The sequence below is a fragment of the Loxodonta africana genome, chromosome 3 (assembly GCF_030014295.1).
Source record: "Loxodonta africana isolate mLoxAfr1 chromosome 3, mLoxAfr1.hap2, whole genome shotgun sequence".
NCBI classification, from domain to species: Eukaryota; Metazoa; Chordata; class Mammalia; order Proboscidea; family Elephantidae; genus Loxodonta; species Loxodonta africana.
In genome coordinates this window covers 7,582,104-7,607,647 of record NC_087344.1, presented here as the reverse complement: position 1 = coordinate 7,607,647, position 25,544 = coordinate 7,582,104, and the positions used below count along the sequence as shown (strand labels likewise).

General features: G+C 54.5%; 1 protein-coding gene across 4 annotated transcripts in view; it reads right to left on the bottom strand.

Moving 5' to 3' along the window:
• KDM4B (lysine demethylase 4B) overlaps positions 1-25,544 on the bottom strand; it is a 216,400-nt gene that overhangs the window by 42,016 nt on the left and 148,840 nt on the right. For 2 of the 4 annotated variants that reach the window (XM_064280337.1, XM_064280338.1), the window contains exons 10-12: positions 10,114-10,310; positions 1,002-1,103; positions 390-589 (exon numbers count right to left, since the gene is read on the bottom strand). In XM_064280337.1, the coding sequence (XP_064136407.1) occupies positions 390-589; positions 1,002-1,103; positions 10,114-10,310 (499 nt within the window). The remainder of the gene's footprint in view (positions 1-389; positions 590-1,001; positions 1,104-10,113; positions 10,311-25,544) is intronic. The other 2 variants (XM_064280339.1, XR_010321175.1) reach the window with 2 other exon arrangements.

Genomic DNA, 25,544 nt, shown 5'->3' with positions numbered 1-25,544 from the left:
GAGGTCTGGGCAGCCAAGCTGGACCCAAGGAGAACCAGTGGCTCACGGCATCCCTCCTCTCCCTCTCAGAGGGAGGACATGCAGTGGGGGGGCCGTCCTCCATGGCAGACACACTCCAGCATGTGGGCCACAAATGGCAAGACATCTCCTTGTAGACAGGCAGGCAAAACCTCTCTTCTCATCTCTGGGAGACGGACCTTCTGCAGCGTCTGCTCTATAATGTGTATTTTTGTAAAACGCCCCACCCTGCCAAGAAAACGATGGGTTCTTTAAAAGCGGGGGATTCTGTGGCCTCAGTGGACGCGGGCTCTGCCCGCCACACACCAACTCAGGGCCAGGAGGATCTGGCGCTGGGCACCAGGCCTGGGCGACTGCTGGCTGAGACTGACCTTCTGTGCCCGCGGCCTCACGGCCCTGCAGTGGCAGCGGTGGCAGCGGGGGCTCCTCCTCCTCCTCAGGGTCAGCCTCTTGCGCAGCCTCCTCCTTCACGTCCCCACCGGTGTCGTCCGCCCCGGCCACCACGCCCTCCCCGAGGGACTTGGGATCTTCTGGCTTGGGCTTCTTGGGCTGGCTCCGCTTCCGGTGAGACCTGGGGAGGGAGATTGGTCAGAGAGGAGGTGAAGAAAACACAGAGGAGAAGAGCTCTGGTCTGCACGTGTGGCCGCAGGATGGAGCCCCTCCCTGAGACGCACCCTGAGGCCCCAGCCACAGCTCTGGAGGCCCTGGGGGTGCTTTGCTCCTGGGGGCAGGGGCTGTGGAGTGGGGAGAGGCCTGAGGGGGCACGGGTGGCAGGAAGGGCCAATGGGTGGGGTGGGGGAGTGTCAAGAGCAGGCGCTGATGACAGCTGGAGATGGGACACGACCGACCGATGGGATGGGGGGACAGGGGTGCTCAGACGCAGCTGTGCAGGGGTGCGGGACAGATAAAGAGCCTGGGCTCTGATGGAAACAGCAGGTCGGGTAAAATGCCTAGATGACAGACAAAACACAAAAGACACTTACGACAGCCCCGGCTTTTTGGTTTGCTCTTTCTTCCTTTCTAGATTTGGCTTCCTCTCCTCCTCAGTTTTTCTCCAGTGTCTGTTTTCTTTCAGACTAATTTGTCTAGAATGTAAATTTCAGGGAGTTTTTCTCTAGGGTTTTTTTCTGACTCCCCGAGATATCTCACCTAAGGGCCTCATCTCCCCCTGGGTCCCTTCCCTACAGCCCTCTCAGACACTCAGGAGCTCCATGCTCATGCCTGGCTCCTTCCCTAACCTGCCCTGAAGCCCCACAGACTTTTGGGTGGCAGGGGACCTCCTCCTCACCCTGTTCCCAGAAGCTGCCTACGGGGCCAGACGGAAAAGGCCTCCCTGAGCCCTGAAGAGCTGGCCTAGCTGTGGCTTCTTCGTAACAAAGAGGGAGAGAGGGGCTTAAATGGAATAAAAGGAAGAGAAACAAGGTGGTGAGCGTGCAGGCCTGCGCCCAGGGCCTCCCGGCCCCTCAGACTGCAGGGAAAGCACAAGTCGGGGAGCCCTTTCCAGGTGGGGACAAAAAGCTGCTTGTGGGTTAACAAGAAGCCGTGTGATGTCCCCAGCACCACTTCCCTGGGGACTCCAGTCAGACACTGGGAGCATGGGGAGGCCCAGCTCAGGGGTCATCAGCACCCTATGGTTGTGGGGTGCCAACTGCTATGGTGACCCTGCCCCCAGCACCCGCAGGCCTCCCCAGGCTGTGGTGCCTCCAAGCTCCACCTGCTCAGGTCTCATAACTCACCCCCTTGCCTTTCCTCCCCCTCCTTCTCAGGCACAGAGGAGCCGTGGGCGCCATGGTTTCAGAGCAGCGCCCCCCGCCCACACCTGCCTCAGGTGCCAGACCCAGAAAGCTCCTGCCGGGACCCAGCCGACAGGCACTGACTGCTGGGAAGAGCAGGCCTGCCACACCCACCCATGCTACCCTGATACGGACGGCGCTGACCTGCTGGTTCTCATCAAGGGAACATCCCACTGGCCACAAGGCTCAGCTCTGGCTGGAGCTCCAGCCTGCCTGGAAGCCCTCATGGGGGCACCACCACGTGAAGGCCCTGCACCCCGTGCCCCTTGGGTGGCCAGCCAGGTGGTGGGGTGGGGTTTGGATACCATCACCCTATGGAGGGGGCACTTGTGGCAGCTGCACCTCCAGGACCAAATGGTCATAGAAGGGGATGGGGGCCTGTCACTGGGGTCAAGTGGAGGGGTCTGACACCAGGGCCCCCAATTTTCTACCTGACCAGGCTATCATAATGAGTGGCTGTAGTACCCTGTCCTCTGGATGCCCTGGGCCTGGCCCTGCTCGCCCACGCCTCTGCCCAGCACCTCTGCACCCCTTGCCTCAGGGCTACCCCTGTCCGCCCCCTCTCCATCCTGGCTCCTTGAAGCCACCTCCTCAGAGTGGTCCCCCCAACCACCCTGGCTGCCTCCCTTTCTGCATCCCCCTGGCACTAATCACTGCCTAGCTCGCTAGAGGCCGCACCCCTCAGGGCGGGCCTGGGCTTGTCACCGTGCCGTCTCCCGGGTCCCAGGACTGGCTGCACATGATGTTTGCACATGAGTACGAGAGATGACCAGCGGCAGAAGCAGCGGGAGCATGGCGGGCAGGGACGGGCATGCAGGCATGGCAGCACACAGGCATGGCACAGCTGGCAGGTGGGGGGCCATGGCAGGGTGGTTATAGGGGTGCTGGTAGGGGGATTGAGAGGCCCAGGGGCTGGGGACTCGGGGCCCAGGCCCGGCACCCTCCCTGGGGAGCATTCTGGACCCCAGCAGTGCTACCAGTGACCCTGGGCAGGCAAAAGCAGCTCCATACTGGGCAAGTGTGGCAATGCTGGAGGCCGCCATGTGCAGACTGGTAGCATCTGCCACACTCTGGCCCAGACCCCCGAGGGCAGCTGGCTCCCGGCACCAACTGCCCCCCAGGAGAGTGTCCCTGGGTCTGAGAATGCTGCTGCTGCTGGCCAGGTTCCCAATGGGGAAGCCTCCCTTGCCCTAGGGCACCCTTATCCTGCCCACTCACCTTGCCTCAGCTTCCTGCAGGTGCCCTGGGCTCCTCAGCCCCCTCTACTCACACCTCCTTCCCCCTTGAACCAGCCCTGGAGGCCACGTCTGACCCCACACGCCCACCCCCACAGCAGACAGGGTGTCTCTAGAGCCCCCCAGCCTACCTCGGCCCCCACAGGACATCGGGCTCAGAGCTCGGGGACCCAGGATGGGGGCCTCAAATCCTGGCAGCCACCACATCTTGCCACTGCAGCACTGACGGAGGAGGACGCCGGCATTCTACACTGGAGACTGAGCTACAAGGCGTGGGGGCTGGACCGCGGCCCTGACCTGCTCCCCTGTTGCCCAGCCGTGACCCTTATGCCCGAACGGGGTGAGACTACGCATGTTGTTGTTGTTGTTGGGCACTGCTGAGTTAATTCTGACTCATATTGACTCCACGCGACAGAGTGGAACTGCCCCATAGGGTTTTCTAGGCTGTCATCTTTACGGAAGCAGACCACTGGGGTTTCTCCCATGGAGCCGCTGGATGGGTTTGAGAAGCTGACCGTTTAATTAGCAGCCAAGCACTTAACTGCTGCGCCACCAGGGTAGGGATGCACAAAGATAGACGTGCCCTACGGCAGAGTGGGAAAAGCAAGTTGCATATCTAGGCACAGAGATACCCATTTTGTACAAACAAGCTAGAAGAATCGCCTCCAGTTTACACACAGATTTTGGGGGTGGGGGACAAGAAGCACTCATAGCAGCTGTCCCCCTTCTCTCCTCTGACGCCCATTCCACAAAGCAGTTGCTTCTGGAATTTTCTTCCATGCTCCTCCTTACAATGCTGTAGCTCCCTTTTGCGGTCTGGGCTTCCTCCACTGACTTGCCGGCTCAGGACTCAGGGTGTGACCAGCCCCCCTGCCCCAGCCCTTCCCACCTGCTTCTTTCCTCATGTTTGCCCCAGGATGCGTGGGGGCCACTACCTTTGCTTGTGGCTATATTCAATATTTACATTTTATGATGCTCTAAATATCGTTCATCGGTGAGCAATGGAGCTACCTGGATTGCATTCTTGGCTTGCTCTTCCTAGAGTTAATAGTTGTTCCTCCTCCTTTCGGATGCTAAGTTTTCCTGGTGTCTCCAAACTCTCTGACCTTGCTCTGAAGCTCCTTCTCGTGTGGTTTCCAACAGTGGGTGTCACATATTCCTCAGTGACACCCCTGGGGACCCCCACCCCTGCTCCCTGGGGACAGGCGGTTCTCTAGGTCATTCAGCCTGGGATTCTCCCCATTACCATGGGTTCCCTTTGACTCTCCTCGATTGGATCACATTTCCTTGAGTCCTGGATTGACACAGTAGCTGCAACAATGGACTAAAGCATAACAATTGCGAGGATGGTGCAGCACCAGGCAGCATTTCGTTCTGTTGTAGACAGGGTCACTATGCGCTGGAACCAAGTTGGCAGCACCTAACAACAACAACAGCAATAACATGTCTTTCTGGGATTATGTCCTTGTTTAGCTGGAGCGCATCCTTGAGAAAGAAGGTAAAATGTGAACTTCTGCACATCTCAAAAAATCTTTATTCCCTCACACATCTAACTAGTAGTTTGGCCAGGTACCTGCGTCTCGGTCGAAACTTATTTCTCTTCTGAATTCAGAGGCTTTGTCCTTTTAGCTTGAAGCATTATGGTTGACATAAATCCAATGCCATTAGCATCCCTCATTCTTTATGTCGACTTATTCGTTTGCTCCAGAAGCTTTTGGGATCTTTTGTTTAACTCAGGAGTTGTAAAATTTCACACAGCTCTGCCACAGTACGGGTAATTTTCATCCACTGTGACTTTTTAATTTGGAAATGCAAGGCTTTCGGTTCTGGGAAATGTTCTTTTCTCTTTTTTTGGCAACTCCTATTAGATAGTGGAGTTTCTGGATTGAGTCTCTGATTTTCCAATCTTTCCTGTTTTCCAACTTGATCGTTCTGCTCTGTATTCTAGGAGATTTCCTCACACTGACTCCAACTCATCTATGACATTTTTGTGCTCTCATTTTCAATATCCAAGAGCTGTCTCTTGTGGAAAAAAAAATTTTTTTTTTTTTAATAATAATAGCTTCTTTTTCCATAAACGAAATGTCTTCTCTCCTCTGAGAATCAGTCTTTAAAAGTCATCTTCTACTTACTGCATTAGCCCTTTCCCTGGATTCTTCTTTTCTTTTTTGTGTAAGACTCTGTCTTTTGCACTGGAGACTTTCCTGCAATGTTTAGGGACCCCAGACTATTTGTCCTTTTGTACAATGTACTATGCAGCTCTGCCTGAATGAGCTGTGCAGCAGGGGGGTGGAGAAGGCTCAAGGACCCCCAGTATCAGGATCTGGAGCTCTGTTCGCTGGTCTGCTCTGTGACCCTGGAGAGACTCCTCCACTCTCTGGCCTGGGAGGTGGGTGTGAGGCTGACGGCCAGGCTTCCACCTGCTTTATCTTCAAGGAGGGCACCTCTGTCCTGCCCAGAGCAGCTCAGACTCCACCTTGTCAGGAAGCAGAGCTGTTGTCTACTGCTGGGACCTGGGCTGAGGCCAGGAAGCAGCCCCAAGGCGTCTGGGCCCAGCAGCTCCTCACACACCTTGTGACGATTCCGCTGGTTTCCAGCCTACTGCACGTCCCTGTCCTGAGTGCCGGTGGTGTGAATCCTCTGTTCCCGCTGGCCTCCTCCCCAACTTCCCTCCCTCTCCCAGGCCCATGGCTTTCTCTCTGCAAAGTCAGATACTCTGCCTGACCCCACTCTCTCTCTCCAAGCCTGCCGCCACTGCTCAGCTACTACTGTCCCTGCCCTGCCCTGCCCTGCCGCTCCTTCACAGCCTTCTGAGCGACGTTTTAGGAGTGAGCAGAGCCGAACACGCACTTTATCTGTCAGGTTTAACTGGGAGTCCCTTGATGGAATTTATAGGTGCCAAATGTTGGCACGTCATACAAATAAATTACACTAATGTTCTAGAGGTGGAAGCTGGCATTCCTCCGACCTCAGGTGACAGGAGGGCTCGGTTTTGTGACAGGACCTGGGGCTGCACCAAGGCCCCCCGACTGTGCGACAAGCTTGGCGTAGCTCTGCATGAGCACCCCAAAATGGAGGCTGGCGGCTCTCCCAGGACTGGCTGTCCATCCGGGATTTCCTCCCCCACAAGCAGAACTCAGGGCTCCGAGTCCGTCATTCAGCTGGTGCAGTCCTGGTGGTGGGGAGGTGCTGGGGGGTACTGCCAGGCTTAGCAGCTCCAGGGCAGGGAGGCTAGGCTGGGACGGGCTGAGGTTGGGGACAGCCTGCAAGGAAGCCTACTCCATTTCCATCGTTCTCTCTTCCGTGCAGACCTGCTGGGCCAAGTGTGACAGCAGAGGACCACAGACGCTCCAGGAGGTGTGCGGGCTGGCAGGAGACACACCTGCCGCAACATGTGGTGAATGGATGGCGGCCGGAGACGTGCGCATCGAAAATAAGGAGGAGCCAGGACGCAGAGACAGGCTGCATATGGCGAAGGGCGCTGGAGAGGTCTGGGAGGAGGGGTTCTGTAAAGACGCCGACAGGCAGCGTGCCAGCCCCACGGCCATCACTGCCACCGCCTCCTTCCGAGGGGCCCTGAGCCACGTGCAGGGACAAACCTGGCGCAGGCAGCAAAAAACAAGAAGGCGTGTCTTACTTGTCATTAAGAGGAACACAGACGGCTCCCAGGGTGGGATCAATAAGCCACCAGGTGTGGTCACAATGGATAAACCCTCAGAGGCCATCCAGCCTGGTAGGGCCACTTGAAAACCACTCAAAAAAGCCAGCATTTGGCCTAGGCTCTGAGATGCTGCCCGAAGAAGCACCTGGAGAGCGCACCTGCATGCGGGCCTGCCAGGAAGGCCAGAACCTTCAGGGGTGGGCCCGGGTGACAGGGAGTCTGCTGAGAAAAGCAAGAAACAGCAGCGTCCCAGACGAGGACACGAGGGCCTGCAGTATGAATGCTGGGGACGGGGATGGAGGGGGTGGACTTGAAGCTGCCCCAATCCCGCTGGCCCACCTAGGGGAGCGGTCCTCATCTGGCCTATTCTGCCCCCAGGGGACACTTGGGGTTGTCACAACTTAGAAGGGGGTGCTACCGGCATTGAGTGGGTGGAGGCCAGGGATGCTGCTCAACACCCTATGGTGCCCAGGACAGCCCCCACCCCAAAGAAAGATCTGGCCCCATGTCAGCAGTGCGGGGGGGTGGAGCCAGATACACTGCACCTGCCGGCCCATTCTTCCCGAGCCCAGGATCCTCTGGGGGTGCCTTCCCACTCCAAAATACATGGGCAAAAGCTCAGGGAAGCCTGACGCTGATGATCTGGCCCAGAGAAGGCGGGGGAGAATGAGCCATGTTGTGTGGGCACGCAGCACTGCTGGGAACCATGGCCGCTTGGTGGAAAAGGCCCACACCGGCCTGGGCCCTGAACGTGGCTCACCAATCAGGCTTCCTGAGAAAAGGGCCCCATCCATTACTTAAAAAAAAAAAAAAAAAAGGGAATCAGCCCTATTTTAAATCCTAAAGGCTTTAAAAGAAAATTATATCCTTGGGAACACGACTTAATTTGTTATTCAGTCCCACTGTCGGAATACTGCCGCTCCCCAGGATGGCGGTGAGGGAGGGAGAGGTGGGCGAGCAGGCAGCCGGGTGAGAGGAGCGTTCCGGAGAGGAACAGAGTGTGAAAAGGGCTGGCTCACGGGGAGGAAGGGGGCAGCTGGGCAGGGCCCGGGGAGGCAGGCAGGCAGGCAGGCACAAGTTTGGCCCATGCAGGGACGCAGGGACACACAGACACGGTTCTGGGAAGGCCACTTCCTGTGTCTGGGGAAGATTCCATCTGAGACGGGCATCGCGGTGGGCACCCTGGCCACCCGGCCGAGTCTGTTTCTCTTACTGGCAGCTCTTTGTTGTTGTAGTTGCTGGGTGCTGTCGTGTGACAAAGTAGAACCGCCCCACAGGGCTTGCTAGGCTGTGATCTTCACAGAACAGACCACCAGGTCTTCTTTCTGCAGAGTCGCTGGGTGAGTTCAAGCCTCCAGCCTTCGGGTTAGCAGCTGAGTGCTTAACCAGGGCTCCTTGGCAGCTCTTTAGACAACCGCTAACCCCATTCCCTTTCTGGAATACAGCACGTGTTTATTGGCAATCCGCTCTGTTGACCAATTACCCTGAGCCACAATCAATTAACCATTATGGGAGTACCACGTTGGTCCGGGCCTCGGAGCTGGGAGCTGCTCAGCAGGCCCGCTCCATGCTTGGCAACGAGCAGGAGCCACCAGACGACAGGCCTCACCAAAGCTGCTCTTCCTGAGGGTCACACGGGAGAGCAGGAAATGCACAGAACTGGTAACAACAGAAGCCAGAAGAGAAGGGCTCTCTGGCTGTCAGGGACAGATGCGACATTGTTCCTGGGCCAGCAGAAGGTTCTCAAAAAGAGGGGCCACAGGGTGGGGAAAACAAGGGAGGGGAGGCCGAGCGCGCCGTTTTTACAGAAACCCATCCCAAGGACGTTTCTGCAGAGCTCTGTTGAGTGTCATCGCCATGGAAATAATTTGGCCAAACCACCGCCCACCCCTCACCCACTGGCTGCCAGGCCCCGGGTAGGGCCGTCAGTTGCCTGTGGGGACAAGATAAAGCCCAGAGTGGGCAAGCATCTGGGTGGAAAGGTTGCTGTTCAAAATGGAGGGGACGTCACCTTCTTTGCCGGGGGCACAGGTGGATGCGCCCGCTGCCCGTTTTTGCATGGCCCGAGAGCTAACGATGAGTTTTACGTTCTTCAATGGTTTGAAAAAATAAAAAAGAAGGCTATCTTATCATGTGAAATTTACATGAAATTCACATTTTAGCGTCCCTAAGTAAAGTTTTCTTGGCACACAGCCCTTTACACACTGTCTGTGGCGGCTTTCCCACGACAGCGGCAGGGTGGAGTGGCTGCGTCAGAGACCGATGGCCACAGAGCTGTTAACACTGAGGCGCCGGCAGAGGAGCTGGCCCTGCGCTGTGCCCCCGCCCCGCTGCCACCCACCACTCACACACAGGGCCCCCAGGGGTTGGCTGGGTGCTCCCTGGGCACCAAGAGGCTTTCTCCTTGGGCTCTGTCAGCAGACCACATCCACGAGCAGACCCAGACTCTTGAGCCCAGACACTTCCCAGAGAAGGACCAAAACGGGGACAGACCATAAGAGGCGGACACGGGTTGCCGGGGGGCAGAGGGGGCTGCACCACTCGCCACCGTCCCTCTTGGCGGGAAGCTGGTTTCCTCATCAGCCGAGCCAGGCCCCAAGTCTTCTTGGCCAAGACCCAGGACCCTGTGCCCGTCCCTAACTCCCCATGGACACTGTGCACTGGCTCTGGGGGTGCAGGGTATGGGAGAAGACTGTGAGGCCCCAAGGCAGGATCTTGGCAGTCACAGCCACGACTGCAAATCTGGGGCACCACATGAGGAACCACTGGGCCAAGGGCAGAAGTGACCAGCCCCACAGAACGGGGGCCCGCCTGTCACCCCGGGGTCTCTCGGAGCCAAGAGGGGGCTGAGTGGCCCCAAAACAGCAGAAGCAGGGCTCTTGTTCCACAACCCTGTATGTGACTGACAGGTCCTCCCCCCTCCCATGGAGAGATGCATGCAGCCAAGGGGCAGCCTGCTGGGAGCGTGTGACAGAGAAGTGGGAGACCTGTGTCTCTGGACAACACAGACCCCCGCTCCTTAAGGCCCACCAGCTGCAAAAAGGTGGGCCCAGGAAAATGCCCTCTGCTTCAGAAAGAGCAGAGAGAAAGAGGAGGAGAGAGAGGGAGGGTGGCGAGGGGAAAGGAGGAGGAAAGAGAGGGGAGAGAAAGAGGAAGAGAGAGGAAGAAGGAGAGAAGAGGAGGAAAGGGGGGGAGGAAGAGAGAGAAGGAGGAGAAGGAGAGAGACGGAGAAGGAGAAGGGGAGAAAAGAGGAGAGAAACAGGAGGAGAGAGGGAGGGGACGGCCCAGTGCGTCAGTCAGCGGTTGTCTGTCCTGGGAGGTAGCCTGGAAGAGAGGCGCACCCTGGGATGGGGGCAGGATCACTGACGTTACACGTTACACGGAGCGTCCTGCCGCGGGCACTCACCTGCGCAGGAGCTTGGCCTTGAGCGAGGCTCGGGACGCGCTCCAGGAGCTGAGTGCCGGGCTGCTGAGGGCGGTGGGCCGTGTGTGATCGAGCACCGTCAGGTCCTTGCCCTGCTTCCACTGCTCATACCGCTCGGGCTGCAGGATGCGCACGAAGATGTCCATGGAGATCTTCACCATGTCCTTCCGGCACGTGCACTGCGGGTGGGGACGAGCGTGAGGCCCGCCTGCAGGTCCCTGTCTCTCCCCACTGGCCAGGCCTGCGCCGAGGCCGGGGGGCTCTGCACCCCAGTGCGGCGGGCCTGTCCCCAGACCCTGCCGCTTTGTCTACCACCTGCGGCCACCCACACCTTTCTCTAGGACTTCTGCAGTGGCGAGACAAGACGTGGCCACTTCTCTCCCCAGGTAAAGGCGAGGCTGCCGTACAGTGGGAGCCGCCGCGGAGCGGCCTCTGACTCACGCCAGCCCACGCGTGTCTGAGTGGGGCCGTGCTCCACAGGGCTCTCACTGGCTGGTTTTAGGAAGCAGATCACCAGGGCTTCGTCCGCAGCACCTCTGAGTGGACTGACCTCCGACCTTTCAGTTAGCGGCCAAGCGCGTAATCATCTCTACCGCTCAGGGACTCGGGCTCCTGTATGACTCTCCAACTGCGAACCCCTGGTCTACCCCCAGAGTTACGACAGTCACCTAGCAGGAATCCCTGGGTGACGCCAACAACCAACGCACTTGGCTGTGAACCAAAAGGTTGGAGGGTTAAGTCCACCCAGAGGTGCCTCAGAAGAAAGGCCTGGCAATCTACTGAAAAATCAGCCACTGAAAACCCTGTGAAGTACAGTTCTGCTCGGACCCTCCCGGGGCTCTGTGAGTTAGGGTGGACTTGCTGGCGACCAGGTTTTTAACCACCCAGTGCGTGCTGAAGAAAACCAGAGCTTTGCCCTGTGCTGATGAGGGCTAGGAAACCAGGAGGGCAGAGCTCAGGCTTCCTCAGAGGAGGCCTCCGGGCCAAGTAGTCTGAGCTTGGCCGCTTGTGTCAGTGCAAAGAGAAGTCTCCCTCCAGTCAGACACGCAGGCCCCCGAGCCGCCAGGACCGTGAGAGCTACCTTCTGATAGCAGAAAGAGGAAGACAGCTGGCAGACCTGCACTGCCGACAGAAAAACAAACAAGCACGATTCCCAGAAGGTGTGAGGTGCCTGTGCGTGACCGCCCACCTGTGCCAGGAGCCCTGCTTCCACAGCCCCCTGGTCGTCGCTCCCTCTTCCTCAGCCGGGAGGAAGGAAAGACAGAGGAAAAGACTTATCTCAACAAGGCAACTGTGTCCCCTAGCCCTGACCAGCCTTCCAAACATCCCTCAATTTGCTCCGGAACCACTGACATATTTAGGACCCCAAATCTGAGGCTGCTGGGGGTGGGTGGGGAGGCAGAACAGAACGTCTGGGGACTCCCTGCAGACCCCTGCCCCGTCCCCACGGCCACCATGTGGCAGACGCCTCTCCCAGGTGGGAGCCAAGTGGCACCTTCTGCTGGCTCTCAGAGCCCAGACTCAGCGACAGTAATAACCCGGCCACGCTGAGCGGAAGGGAATATTTATGGCCAAGCGATTTCAAGCAAACTCAATTCATTTAACGAAAAATGGTGCAGAAGAGCGGGGCTGGCGGTGTCATCTGGCCACCGAGTGGTGGGGCACAGATGGTGCCTGAGCTTCAGATCCTGGCCCGGCTGAGTCTCCCCGGAGTCGCCACGGACGACAGCTGAAGGGGTTTGTATCGAGTGGCTTTGCAATTGCTTTTCCTTAAGCAATTAGGGGGGGCACCCGTGTGCACCTGTGGCCGCTAAGCCCAGCTCCCATTTATCCTCTGCCCAGGGCAGCCGCCCCAACCAGGGCAAAGCTGTCTGCCTGAGCCCATCCTTGACGACAGGGCCTCAGGCTCCCCTCAAGGATGACAGTGGCTGGGAACACTCATAACCACGTCCTCTGCGGGCTCCAGCTCATGGGGTTTGTTTTCACTGGTGGGAGGCTGGGGTTTGGGGAGAATAGCCTCCTGGGGAGGTCCCTGTGTGGTGTAAATGGTTCGTGCTGGACTACTAACCTAAAGGCTGGTGTTTGAACCCACCCAGCAGTGCTGCAGAAGGCAGGCCTGGCAATCTGCACCTGTAAAGATCACGGCCAAAAGAACCCTGTGAGGCACACGAGGTCACCACGAATCATACGCTACTCCACATCAATGAGTCTGGTTTGATTTCGGGCTCCCAGGAGGAAGAAAGGGATAGCCTCACAGATGTGGGTCCTGTCCATGGTCACTTCTGTGGCTGGGCAGCTGAGCTTGGGGGCATGGGCACCACAGACACGGAGCCTCGCCTCAGCTTACTAGTGCAGGAAAGAAGGCTGCCAGGACCTACGTGAAGATCCACTTTCTCAAAGCCAGCTGCCAGGGACCGAAGAACTGGGCCTCACTATAGTGACTGCCTGGCCGTCTAGATCAGGGACATGTTCCCGAGCAGGGGCCGGCCCCTCAAGGCCCACGATCAGAGTGGCACCAACAGCAGCCAAGCACCCGAAATCTGACAGGGACATGTGTGGACGCCACGTGCGACCCTGTCCCGTGGCTTATGAGCCGCTCACCGTCTGGGGGAGGCAAGGAGACTCGGAGGTAGGGGAGGCCTAGGGCAGCACTCCATCACCCGTGAGGAAACGGAGGAAACCACCCTCACAGATGCCGCTGATGAGGCCCTGACTGCGGACTCCTCTCACCAGGCCCCCACGTGGTCTGGGATCCCCCCGTGTTACCCAAGTTAATGGTCTCTGACTGATCTAAATTCTTGCTCCCCAACTTAGAGTCCTTGTCAGCCTCGTGACAGAGATGGAACGAGCCCTCCAAAGGGACCTTGGCTGTGTCATTAGTTTCTGATGGAGAAATCAGGCCCCAGTCGGGGAGAAGGAGGGTTGAGCGGCTGCAGGCTGAGCACGCCCCAGGGCCCTGTGTACTGGTGCCACCACAGCATCAAGCGCTCCAACAGCCCCGAGCGGCTGGGTAATGAGGACAGGCCCGGGCGGGAGATGGTTGCTCAAATCTGCTCCAGCCAAAGGCAGGGGGGCCAGTAATTGCCTCAGTGCTGAGTGGGGCATCTGGGGACAGACAGGGGAAAAGCTAGAGATGTGGCGGGGGAGGGAGCAGGACAGCCTCTGTGCTGAGACAAGCCGTGGCTCCCACGGGGCCAGCCTGGCCTGCCTGTGGGCTCAGCCTGTTCCTGCTGCACTCTCAGCCCACCAGGGCTCTGGGATGAGCCTGGCCCCGTGTCCTCCTCCATGTTTCCCGAGTGATGCTGGCTGTCAGCAGAGCGAAGGGTCCCACCCAGGACGAGGCGGGGCGCCCCTCTCGCACCCCTCAGGCCCCAGGAGCAGGCCGCCCTCTCTGCGGGGCCTTCCATCAGAGAGGCCTGGAGGTGCACCCCGACATGCCACCCACCAGAGCCCCTGCCTCAATAAGCCATCCATTGGCAGAGTGCTCTCAATGGCACTCCTGAGCAGAGAACAAGCGCTGCTCAGAGCCTCTGACAGCAGCAATGAAAAGCAGCCGGTCCCAGAGGAAAAGGGACGCCCCCAGAGATCCTCCCCCAGCCCACAGACAGGCCCACTCCTGGAAGAAGCAAACGCCCACGATGGAGAAAGATGCTTGAGACGGCTGCACTCTGACACACCTCGGACACAGGCAGGACACGGCTTCTCTGGCTTTAAGCGAACTTGTTCCCTGACCTCCCCTGCCAGCCATTCAGCCGGAGGCAGTAAGAGCTTCAGACAAAGGCACCCTAGGCTTCATTACCAAGAAAAAAACACACGCACTGCCAAAGCCTTAGCCACTCTGTGCACAAACCACGGGCTGATGGAATAAATGACAGTGCTGCTCAGCGACACCGCCTGCTGCTGCTAAGGTCTGGTTTAGAGAATCATTTAAATGACAGCAGCGTCCTGGCGACATATCTGTTATCTGAAGAAATACAAAATGTGCAGTCGTGAATACAGCCCGGTCCCAATTATGAGCAGAAATCTTTAGAACAAGACAAGGAAATGCATCAAAACACCAACCGTGGGTCTTTCGATTGTGGGTTGAAATCGTTTTGGTGGTGTTTATTCTTCTAGACCGCACTATTGAGTGGGTGACCATGTAAGCCAGGGTTTGGCACATATGCCCCAAGGGCCAAATCAAACCTGTGCTTGTAAATAAAGTTTTATTGGCACACGGCCACCCCCATTCATTTCTGTATTGTTAATGGAGGCTTTCACATTGTAATGGCAGAGCTGAGTAGTCTTGATGGAGACGGTCTGGCTGCAGAGCCAAAGCTACTCACTAGCTAGTCCTTTGTAGGAAGTGTGCCGACACCTAATTTAAGTCATACAACAATTTGTTCTTGCTGTTAGCTGCCCTTGAAACAGCATTGACTCATGGCGACCTTATATACAACGGAACGAAACGCGCCGCCCAGTCCTGCATCGCCCTCACCATCACTGCACGTTCGAGTCCACTGTTGAGGCTATTGTGACAATCCAGCTCACTGAGGGTCTCCCTTGCCCTTGCTGGCCCTCTACTTCATCGAATATGATGTCGTTTCCTAGGGGTCAGTCTCTCCTGATGCCATGTCCAAAGCAAGCAAGTCGGACAATGTTCTGTTGGGATCCGTAGGTTTTCATCAGCTAATTTTTGGAAAGAGATCACCAGGCCTTTCTTCCTAGACTATCTTTGGAAGCTCTGCTGAAACCTGTCCTCCACGAGTGGACCCTTCTGGTATTTGAAATACTGGTGGCATAGCTTCCAGCATCACAGCAACATGCAAGACACTGCGTTAAGACAAACTGACAGACAGGTGGTGGAAAATAATTTTTACAAGGTAACTAACCAGAGGTCAAAGGACCTCAGTGGCCACCCTCCCATGTGCCGACTTTAGCGGCCCATACAGGTGGTGGTAGACATGTCCGCGTGAAGACCTGCAGCACCCTCCTTCTTTTCTGAGCTGGGTGGCCACACTGGTTTCTGAATCTCTCACCCCCACGGCCAGAAGCACTTGTGAAGGCCCAGCCTCAGGCGCGGCCTCCTCAGGGCACCTGCCCGCCATATCTCCGGCCAAAGCCAGGCTGCTCACCCTGGGCATGCAGCCCTCAGAGCCCAAAGGGATGCAAAAATGCCTGAGCTTCACCTACAGGGGGCCCTGACCTGCCCCCTGGGTGGGGCTCAGGGCAGACCTCAAACAGGATGGGGGCTGGGGGGTGCAGCCTGAGCACACGCCTGCTACCCAGGGCCAGGGCCTCCCCTCCCAGCACACCAGCCGGTTCCAGGCCCCCAGGTCCCTGCTGGATTTCACACGCTCTGGCTGGGACTGCCCTAGTTTTTTCTTTCTTTCTTTTTTTTCAATGAACCCAGACACTCACAAATGGAAGAATACAGGACTCTAGGTCCCTGGAATGGCATCTAAGGATTCAGGCCTCATTTACTAAGAAGTACTACGCCGGGGCCTGTTTCAGAGTATGAAACCGTACAGCCTGGGAGGTGGGGTTTTTTTGTTCTATTTACTAAGAAGTACTACGCCGGGGCCTGTTTCAGAGTATGAAAACCTTTCAGCCTGGGAGGTGGGGGCTTTTTTTGTTCTATTTTTTGTGGGAGTGGTGGGGTAGTAGCCGGGGGTATCTATTTTCTGACAGAATTCAGTTCCAATATGCTACAACTAAAAGCAGTAATATCTTGTAAGCAGCCAGTGGATGACACAGGGGCAGTGGTGGCTCAGTGGCAGAATTCTCGGCTTCCACGCAGGAGACCTGGGTTCGACTCCTGGCCGATGCGCCTCACGCACAGCCGTCACCCATCTGTCGGTGGAGGCTGGCACGTTGCCGTGAGGCTGAACAGTTTTCAGCAGAGCTTCCAGACTAAGAAGGACTAGGAAGGAAGGCCTGGTGATCCATTTCTGAAAATCTGCCACTGAAAACCCCAGAGATGACAACGGTGCAATTCACAACCGATCATGGGGATGGTGTAGGACCAGGCAGTGTTTTGTGCCTTTGTGCATGAGATCACGTGAGTCGGGAGCCGACGCGACAGCAGCCAACAGCAACAAGTGACGATGCCAAATGAGATGGAAATGACAAGCGTAAAGCTCCCCGAAAGACTCCATTATACAGCAGAGCTCTGGGGAGCAATCCTGTTAGACTCCAGAACTCTCCAACCCAGAGCAGAAAACATGTTCCTAGGGTCTTTAATTTCCCCAGGTTTGGGAGGCTTAAAAAAAAAAAGGTACTAATCTTAGATTAGATTCTGCAATTATGGCCATAAAAACCAGAGCAAAATGGTCTCACACTTTTAGCTCAAAAGGAGTCCTGTCTACCAGTCGGAAGGCTTATGCATTCGGAATTAATCAGCTGAATTAATGTGGCTGCGCCAAGAGCGTGGGGCCTGCCCTGGAGCAGTTCCCGCTATAACTGGGGAGACGGAATATTACACATGGAAAGGCCGGGAACCAGTCGGGAGCTCGTAGACAGGGCCCTGTCATGTTTACTCAACTAAGGGCTCCCCGCGGTGGTGGGGGCGGGGGGCTGTACACACAGGAGCACCTACCGTGCACCTCAGCCCAGCACTGTGGCCACCGCGGGCTCCTCGGCAACTTGGGGGATCTGGCCAGCCTCCCGGTCACCCCTGGAGGTTATCAGATGCTCTCTGGCCCAAGAAGTGCCACGGGGGAGGGCAGGGCAAAAGCAGGCTGGGGTGAGGCTGGGGGAACCAGTTGTTGTGGGGCTGACCCTGTCTCATGGAGACCCCTGAGCGTCCGAGTAGAACTGTGCTCCACAGGGTTTTCAATGGCTGATTTTTTAGAAGTAGACCACCAGGTGTCTTAGGCTGGGCTCTCTAGGGGAGCGAACCCAGTGAAGCATATACACAAACACAGAGAGAGAGAGAGATCTGTTTCAAGGACATGGGTAATGCAGTTGCGGACGCTAGGCAAGTCCTAAAGCCGTGGATCAGGTGTCAGGCCGCGGGCTTCTCCTGATTCACATGGTTGCAGGAGCTGAAGAACCCAAAATCAGCAGCTCAGGTGGCAGGCTGCTGGCTCATGTCCCCAGAACCAGAGGTCAGAGGATGACGAGTTGGATGCAGGATCAAGAGAGGGTGAGCATTCCCAGAACGTCCACGTATACTGGATGCGGGCCACACTCCCAAGGAAGTGCCTTTCAACTGACTGGCTGCTCACATCAGATCATAAAATAGAGGATCATTACATAATATCTGCCAAACCACTGACAATCATGGCCCAGCCAAGTTGACATATAACCTTAACCATCCCAGTCCGCCCCTTGTCAACTTGGCACCTGTACACATCTCCTTAGACCAAACATAATCTCAAAATAAGAACGATTATTAAGTCATGCTTGCACCTAACATGATACTACTAACATGCATACCACCAAAAACTCACTGGTTCCATTTACACCTTAAATTTTATAACAAGTAATGGAACAATGGAGAACGAAAACAAAGATATATGCTACCCACACGCACACACACACACAAACAAAACAAGAAAGAAAGACTCCAATCACAGTCCTCATTTCTGCACCTGGTGACATGGTCATAGTCAGTATTCAGAACTGCCTTGTCCACCACCGTTCCACATTCCCCTTGCTCTCAGCAAGCACCTCAGCTGGTCACGGTTCTTTGCCTGGTGGGGTGACCCAAGCCTTCATTCCTGAAAGGTCTGGGCCATTAGCAGTCATGTCAGAATTGGGTTGCTGCAGTTTTCCGTTGACTTTCATCACAGGTCATGGTAGTATGCCCAAGGGATCATCCGTACTCCAGACATACTCTTCTTTACCTCTACTAACAGCTCGATTTCCCCTTGGTAATCAACCTGGTAGCTCCCTTTGCCTGTTGATCCAGAGGCATGCGAAGCCCCAGTGGCCGGGTGATATCGGTCAAACCTCCAGCTCAGTCGAATCGGTGCTGTCTCTCCATGTGGAAGGACCACTCCCTTTGGAACTAAGACCTCCAGACCCACAGAGCGTAGGGTGGCAGAACAGGAAGCGAAAATTTTGTGAGTGTGCCACTAGGGTAACAGTGAGTAGTGCCACTCCCATTTCTACCCCTTGATTCCTGGGCCCATGAATCCTGGCTATGGGAGAAACACCACCATATACTGGATGCTGGTTCGAGCACATACAGCCTCCTGGAGAACACTGCCCCAACCCTGCAGGGTACTGGCACCTAGCTGGCACTGTAACTGTGTCTTTAGAAGGCCATTCCATCATTCTATCAAGCCAGCTGCCGCAGGATGAAGGGGAACATGGTAAGACCAGTGAATTCTACGAGCACGGGCTCACTGCAGCACTTCATTTGCTGTGAAATGAGTCCCTGGACCTGAGGCAATGCTGTGTGGGATACCACGATGGTGGATAAGGCATTCTGTAAGTCCACGGATGGTAGTTTTGGCAGAAGCACTGTGTGCAGGAAAGACAAATCCATATCCAGAGTAAGTGTCTATTCCAGTAAGAACAAAATGATGCCCTTCCCATGATGGAAGTGGTCCAGTATAATCAACCTGCCACCAGCTGCTGGCTGATCACCTCGAGGAATGGTGCCATATCAGGGACTCAGTGCTAGTCTCTGCTGCTGGCAGACTGGGCACTCAGCAGTGGCTGTAGCCAAGTCGGCCTTGGTGAGCAGAAGTCTGTGTTGCTGGGCTCATGCATAACCTCCGTCCCTGCCACCACGGTCACTTTGTTCCTGAGCCCATGAATAAAAGAGCGGCCAGGGAAGGAGGCTGACTGGTATCCACAGAACACGTCATCCTAACCCCTTGATAGCTAAAATACTCCTCTGCCAAGGTCACCCTTCGGTGAGCATTCACACAAGACACAAATATCTTCACTTCTTTGGCCCACTCAGAGAGGGCCATGTGCACGCCTCTTCCCCGACCTCCTTGTCTCCAATTTTCCAGTCATGTTCTTTCCAAGCCCCTGACCATCCAGCCATATCACTGGCCACAGCCCGTGAAATCAGTATACAATCGCACATCTGGCCATTTCTCCTCCCAAGCAAAGTGAACAACCAGATGCATGGCTCCAAGTTCTGCCCATTGGGAGGATTTCCCTTCACCACTGTCCTTCAGGGAGGTCCCAGAAAGGGGCCGCAGTGCTGCTGCTGTCCACTTTTGATTGGTGTCTGCATATCACATGGAACCATCTGTAAACCAGGCACGAGTTTCCTCTTCCTCAGTCAGCTGATCATAGGAGCTCCCCATGAGGCCACAGGTGCAGACCGGGAGAGGGCAGGTAATGTGACAGGAGTGGAGGCCATGGGTATTTGGGCACTTCCTCATGCAACTTACTTGTGCCTTCAGGTCCTGCTTGGGCCCCATTTCACATATACCACTTCCATTTAATGAGGGTGCTGCTGTGAACGTCCAACCCTGTGACTCTGTGCGCCAGACAACACCCAGTTCAGGACCTGCAATTCAGGCTGCATGGTGACTTTGTGTCCCATGGTTAAGCATTCAGTCTCCACTAGGGCCCAGTAACAAGCCAAAAGGTGTTTCTCAAAAGGAGAGTAGTTATCTACAGAGGATGGCAGGGCTCTACTCCAAAATCCTACGGACCTGCCAAAGACTCCAAAGAGCATCTCTATCTGCCACTAACACTTCAAGAACCATTGGGATCAGCCGGATCATATGGCCCAACTGGCAGAGCGGCTTGCATGGCAGCCTGAACCTGTTGCAGAGCCTTCTCTTGGTCTGGGCCCCACCCAAAACTAGCAGCTTTTCAAGTCACTTGATAGTAGGCCAGAGTAGCACACCTAAATGAGGGATATGTTGCCTCCAAAACCCAAAGAGGCTCACCAGGTGTGGTGCCTCCTTTTTAGTTGTGGGAGGGGTCAGATCCAACAACTTATCCTTCACTTAGGAAGGACTATCTCGACATGCCCCACACCACTGGACCCCTAGAAATTTCACTGAGGTGGAAGGCGCCTGAATTTTTGTGGGATTAACTTCCCAACCTCTGGCACACAAATGTTTTACCAATAAGCCCAGAGTCATTGACACTTCTTCCTTACTGGGTCCAATCAGCGTATTGTTATCAACGTAATGGACCAGTGGGACACCTTATAGAAGGGAAAGCTGATCAAGGTCCCTGTGGACTAATGACATAAGGCTGGAAAGTTGATGTAGCCCTGAGTAGGACAGTGAAGGTGTATTGCTGGCCTTGCCAGCTGAAGGCAAACTACTTCTGGTGGTCCTTTGAAACAGGTATGGAGAAAAAGGCATTGGCCAGATAACAGCTACATACCAGGTACATACCAGGCATGAGGAAGTGGCCCAAATGCCCAAGTACCAATTTGTTCAAGCAATAAAACCACATCTGGAATAGCAGCTGCAATTGCAATCACCACCTGGTTAAATTTATGACAATCCACTGTTATTCTCCAAGATCCATCTGTTTTTCACACAGGCCAAATAGGTGAGTTGAATGAGTATGTGGTGGGAATCGCTACCCCTGTATCCTTCGACTCCTCAGTGGTGGAAGTAATATCGGCAATCCCTCCAGGAATAAGTACTACCTTTGGTTTACTATTTTCCTAGATAAAGGCAGTTCTAATGGCTTCCACTTGGCTTTGCCTATTATATGTCAGGGATACAATTCTGTAACTGGGGAAATTGCCATAGGATGATGGGGTTTGGGGACTCACTGTGAGAGAGACCTGATCTAAAAAAAAAAAGAAAGTTTTTTTTGTTTTTTTTTTTTGTGGCTCCATGAATAACCTGACCTCCACACAGCCCCACTCTGACTGGTGGGCCATAGTGACGTTTTGGGTCTCCTGGAATTACCGTAAATTCAGAGCCAGTATCCAGTAATCCCTGAAAAGTCTGATTATTTCCTTTTTCTCAATGAACAGTCAGTCATAGATTAAATTGTGTCCCCCCAAAATATCTGTCAATTTGGCTAGGGCATGATTCCTAGTATTGTGTACCCGTCCTCCATTTTGTGATCTGATGTAACTGTCTTCCATTTTGTGGTATTGTGTAATTATCCCCCATTTTGTGTTGATAACTAAGACAGTCACTCTTGTAAAGGTCTCAGATCCCGTTGAGGAAGGCTAGAAGAAAGATTAACAGGATAATCTGTGCAGTGGAGGACTTCCTCAAGGGGATCCAACCTCTCCTTCATTCAAGAGCTGTGGGTCTGTAAACTCCCTCAAGTCTGGAAATTGATGAGGGAGCCGTGACTCTCCACTCTGGTGATTCATGTTAGATTGCCATTCACTTGACCTAGAATTCTTCCGTTTGTACAAAGCAAGTAAATATTTAGATTTCCCATCTATTTCACTCCTAGGGACATCGTGACTAAGGCGCGCCAACAGCATAAGTCCATATGAGTCAGGCTACTCTGATTACTGCTTTGGGTCTCTCTGCTGTCCATTATGGTAACCACATCCACTTTGAGTTTGTCGATTGAATGTCACCACTTGATCCAATCAGCCCCACTGTAGTTAAAACAAAACCAAACCCATTGCCGTCAAGTTGATTCCAGCTCATAGTGACCCTACAGGACAGAATAGAACTGCCCTGTAGAGTTTCCAAGGAGCGCCTGGTGGACTTGAACTGCTGACCTTTTGGTCAGCAGCTATAGCACTTAACCGCTATATCACCAGGGTTTCCCCATTGCAGTTAGGTGTCTTAATTCAGTTAGGGCCGTTTCCACTGTCAAATCTGCCTTACACAAAATAGCAATCACAGCAGTCTTCAAGGGTGCTAGGGCTCCCTTCGCAAATTTACCGTTGTGGTAAAAGGTGTATCCTCTGGGCACTTCATGGGCAAGACTGTGGGTCTAACCTCATAAATCCACTCTAATATGCCAATTTCCCTAAGACTTTGGATACCTTCTTCTACAGTACACCAATCAGGTCTGGCATTTCAACCTGATTTAGTGTAACCACTACTTAATCCATGCTTCAGCGAACCAACCACATAAACTACTAGATCCTCTTCTAACCTCTGGAGCTGAAACATGGAATGAAGAATCTATGCTTAGTGAGCCTGTATCAATAAACTCAGACAGGTCCAACTTTATGTTCCTTGCACCATTATCCCACGCCCTTAACAGCCATTCTCACAAATATGTTTGTATAGGTTAGAAAAATCAAGCAGTTCTTTTGCAGTGTAGCGTACCTCGTCCTGGGTGACACTTTGTACTTCCCCTCTTGGGGCTCGATGGGACTTAAGTCCAGTTATAGGTCTAGAAGCAAAAATGGGTGGTGGGGGTGGGTTCTGGGGACATTGAACAATGTCTTGCAAGGCATCTGCCTCAGGCAATGCCCCAGACGATATCTCAGACAAAGATTCTTTGGGCAAGGCTGGGTTAATCTCATCAGATGGGGGTGGAAGGGATAATGATTTTACTGGGGAAAGCGGCTTAGCAAGCAAAGACAGAGTAATCTCTTCACATGGGAGTGAAGAGGCTGGTTCTGTTGGCAGGAGTGATTCAACAGAATTTAGGGACTCAATGTTCCCAGCTTCCTGATTATCTGCTCATATGTTCCCATCCCAAGCTTCAGAACCCCATTTCTTCCCAACCAATGACCTCAGTTTAACTTCAGGTACCATCCAAGGTTGGGAATTCAACTGGCATTGTAATTCAGCCACTCTTACAATAAGACCCTGGGTTTGGTTTTCAGCAATATCAGCTCTGATACTACAAGAAATAAGGCTTTTTTTTTTTTTCAGGGCACAAGTGGCAAATTTCAGGTCTTGTATGGGGTGCTTCAGCTGTGACTCTGAAGTTTTGAGCTAATCCCCTTCTTTCACTACTTTGTCTAGCGAAAGTAGGACCGACCAACCAGCTTCTTTAGGCTTCTCATTCTGACACAGTTGTAGAAAAGTATCAAATACATAATCACCCAGAGCCTTGTCTCTCACAAATATTTGCTCCACTGGTGATGATATTTTGGGTATTTCTATTGCCACCTCATGCCATGGATTTGAGGCAGGGTCATCAGTGCCTTTAAGACTAGAAAGACTTGTGAACCAGTTCACAAAACTTATCCTCACAGTTTTGTTCTTCTAGAACCACTCTCAGTACCCTATATCTTAGGCCAGGTTCTCTAGAAAGGCAAAACCAGTGAAGTGTGTATATACAGTATGCATATATAGAGAGGGAGAGAGAAAGGGAGAGAAATATATATATGTGTGTGTATACATATATATATATAATTTATAAAGAGACAGGGAGTTCAAGGAAATGGCTCAGGTGGTTGTGGAGGCTGGCAAGGCCCAAATCTGTGGGTCAGGAATCAGGCTGGAGGCTTCCCCTGACTCATGAGGTTGCAGGGCCTGACAAACCCAAAACTGGCAGGTCAGATAGCAGGCTGCTGGCTCACGTTCCAAGAACCAGAGGTCAGAGGATGATGACATGGATGTAGGATTGAGACAGAGTGAGCTTTGCCAGAACAACTCAATATATCAGATACAGGCCATACACCCAAGGAAACTCCTCTTTCAACTGACTGGCTGCTCAAAACAGATCACAAAATGGACGATGATTACATAATATCTGTGAAACCACTAAGAATCACGGCCTAGTCAATCTGATACATAATCTTAACCATCACACAAAGCCTTTCTTCTGAGGCATCTCTGGATGGACTCGAACCACCAACCTTTAAGTTAGCAGCTGAGTGCGTTCACCATTTGTGCTATCCAGGGGTGGAGGCTGGGGCACGTACCCTGTTACTGAGCCATATGGGCTCACCAAGGTCCTCTCTGAGCTATGCTGGGGGGCAGGCTGGCGCAATGAGTAGCTTGTCACCTGCCAGGCCATCTGCCAGTGTAGGGCTCTGCAGAAGGCAGCCATTCTCATGACACCGCTGGGAGGGGGTGTAGGGAGCACAGGGGAACAGGTTCCATGCAGCCTGTGCCCCCAAGGCGAAGTCCCTGGCCCCCGGCTCGGTCCTTGTTTACATCACACACCATCTCCTGGACATAGAGCTCCCTGACTCTGGCTGACATGACCGCCTGGTGATCCAATCCCATGACAGACCCATAAGAAGAGCCTGGAGTCTCAAGGTCCTTAATGGCCAGCCAGAGGCTGAACAGCAGCCAGCTGTCACTTCACGATGATACACGGCAAGATGAACAGCTACCACGTGAGGGGCTCTGGGGTCCCATCTCAGCCCCTTGACCTCTCACTCGCCCCCTCTGTCACCTGGGGCCTTGAGGCCGCACCAGACGGCACAGGGATGTGGGGCTGTCACCTAAGCTGGAAGATTGACAGGTCAAACGGCCTGGCACTCAGACTCAGGTCTCCCAGGAACTCTGTTCATTCCACGGAAAATGAGAAAACAGGGCAGGCTGATGGTGTGCCGCGGGCACACAGAGCAGGGAGCTGGCACAGAGACAAATGGGTTCTCTCTTTCCAAAGTGTGAAGAAACTACCATCTGACATCAGCATGTGGCCCGTGGGGCCCAGGCATGACAACCTGAGGCCCACAATGCTGGCTCTCACTGCTACCACCCAGACAGTGGCCAGCAGCACCCTCTAGAACGGGCGGCATGCATGTCCCCAGGCCCTGATGGACATCTTGCTGTGGGACGATGACCGGGGGCTACCCAGCCACTGCCAGTGGAGGCGGCCCGAGGCAGGATTTGCCCCTAAGCCCAAGAGGTCTCCAGATGCATGTGCCGGCAGTGCGGAGCAGCAGACGGGACTGTTACCAGGAAACGTCGCTTCCGCATCGCTCTTGGGCCCTCTGGAGCTTTGGCGTGAAATGAATTTCACCATTTCATAGGAATAAATATTAATGCCCAGGAAGACCGGAGGATCTTATTACTTAGCATTTTCATCGAGCTCTATTGGCAAAGCACTTTGCAATTGCTTATTGATACCTACACAACAAGGAACCCTGGTGGCACACTGGTTAAGCACTCGGCTGCTAACCGAAAGGTCAGCAATTCGAACTCACCAGCTGCTCCAGGGGAGAAAGCCCTGACGATCTGCTCCCATAAAGATGACAGCCTAAGAAACCCTATGGGGCAGTTCTACTCTATCACACGGGGTTGCTGTGAGCTGGAATGAACGTGATGGCACCCAACAATGACACCCGACACGGTGAGAGGAAGGGCGCATGCACTGGGAACACATGGCGGGTGGGCGGCAACATAGCACCAGGAGATCCTGCTCCAACTGCCCCTCCGGGATGGAGCAAGCCCCGGTGGGAGCCAGACCAACAGGTGATGAGATTCTGGAAGTCCTCTCCATCTAGTGGGTGGCCGGGAAAAAGGCAGGAGGGTGCGAGACACCTCCTCTGCCTCCCTGACACAGGTCACCCTGTCTCCACGCTGCAGGAAGGGGGCTGCTGATCCCACTCCTTCATCCCTCTCCTCTCCGCCCCTTCCTCCAGGGTGCAGGCC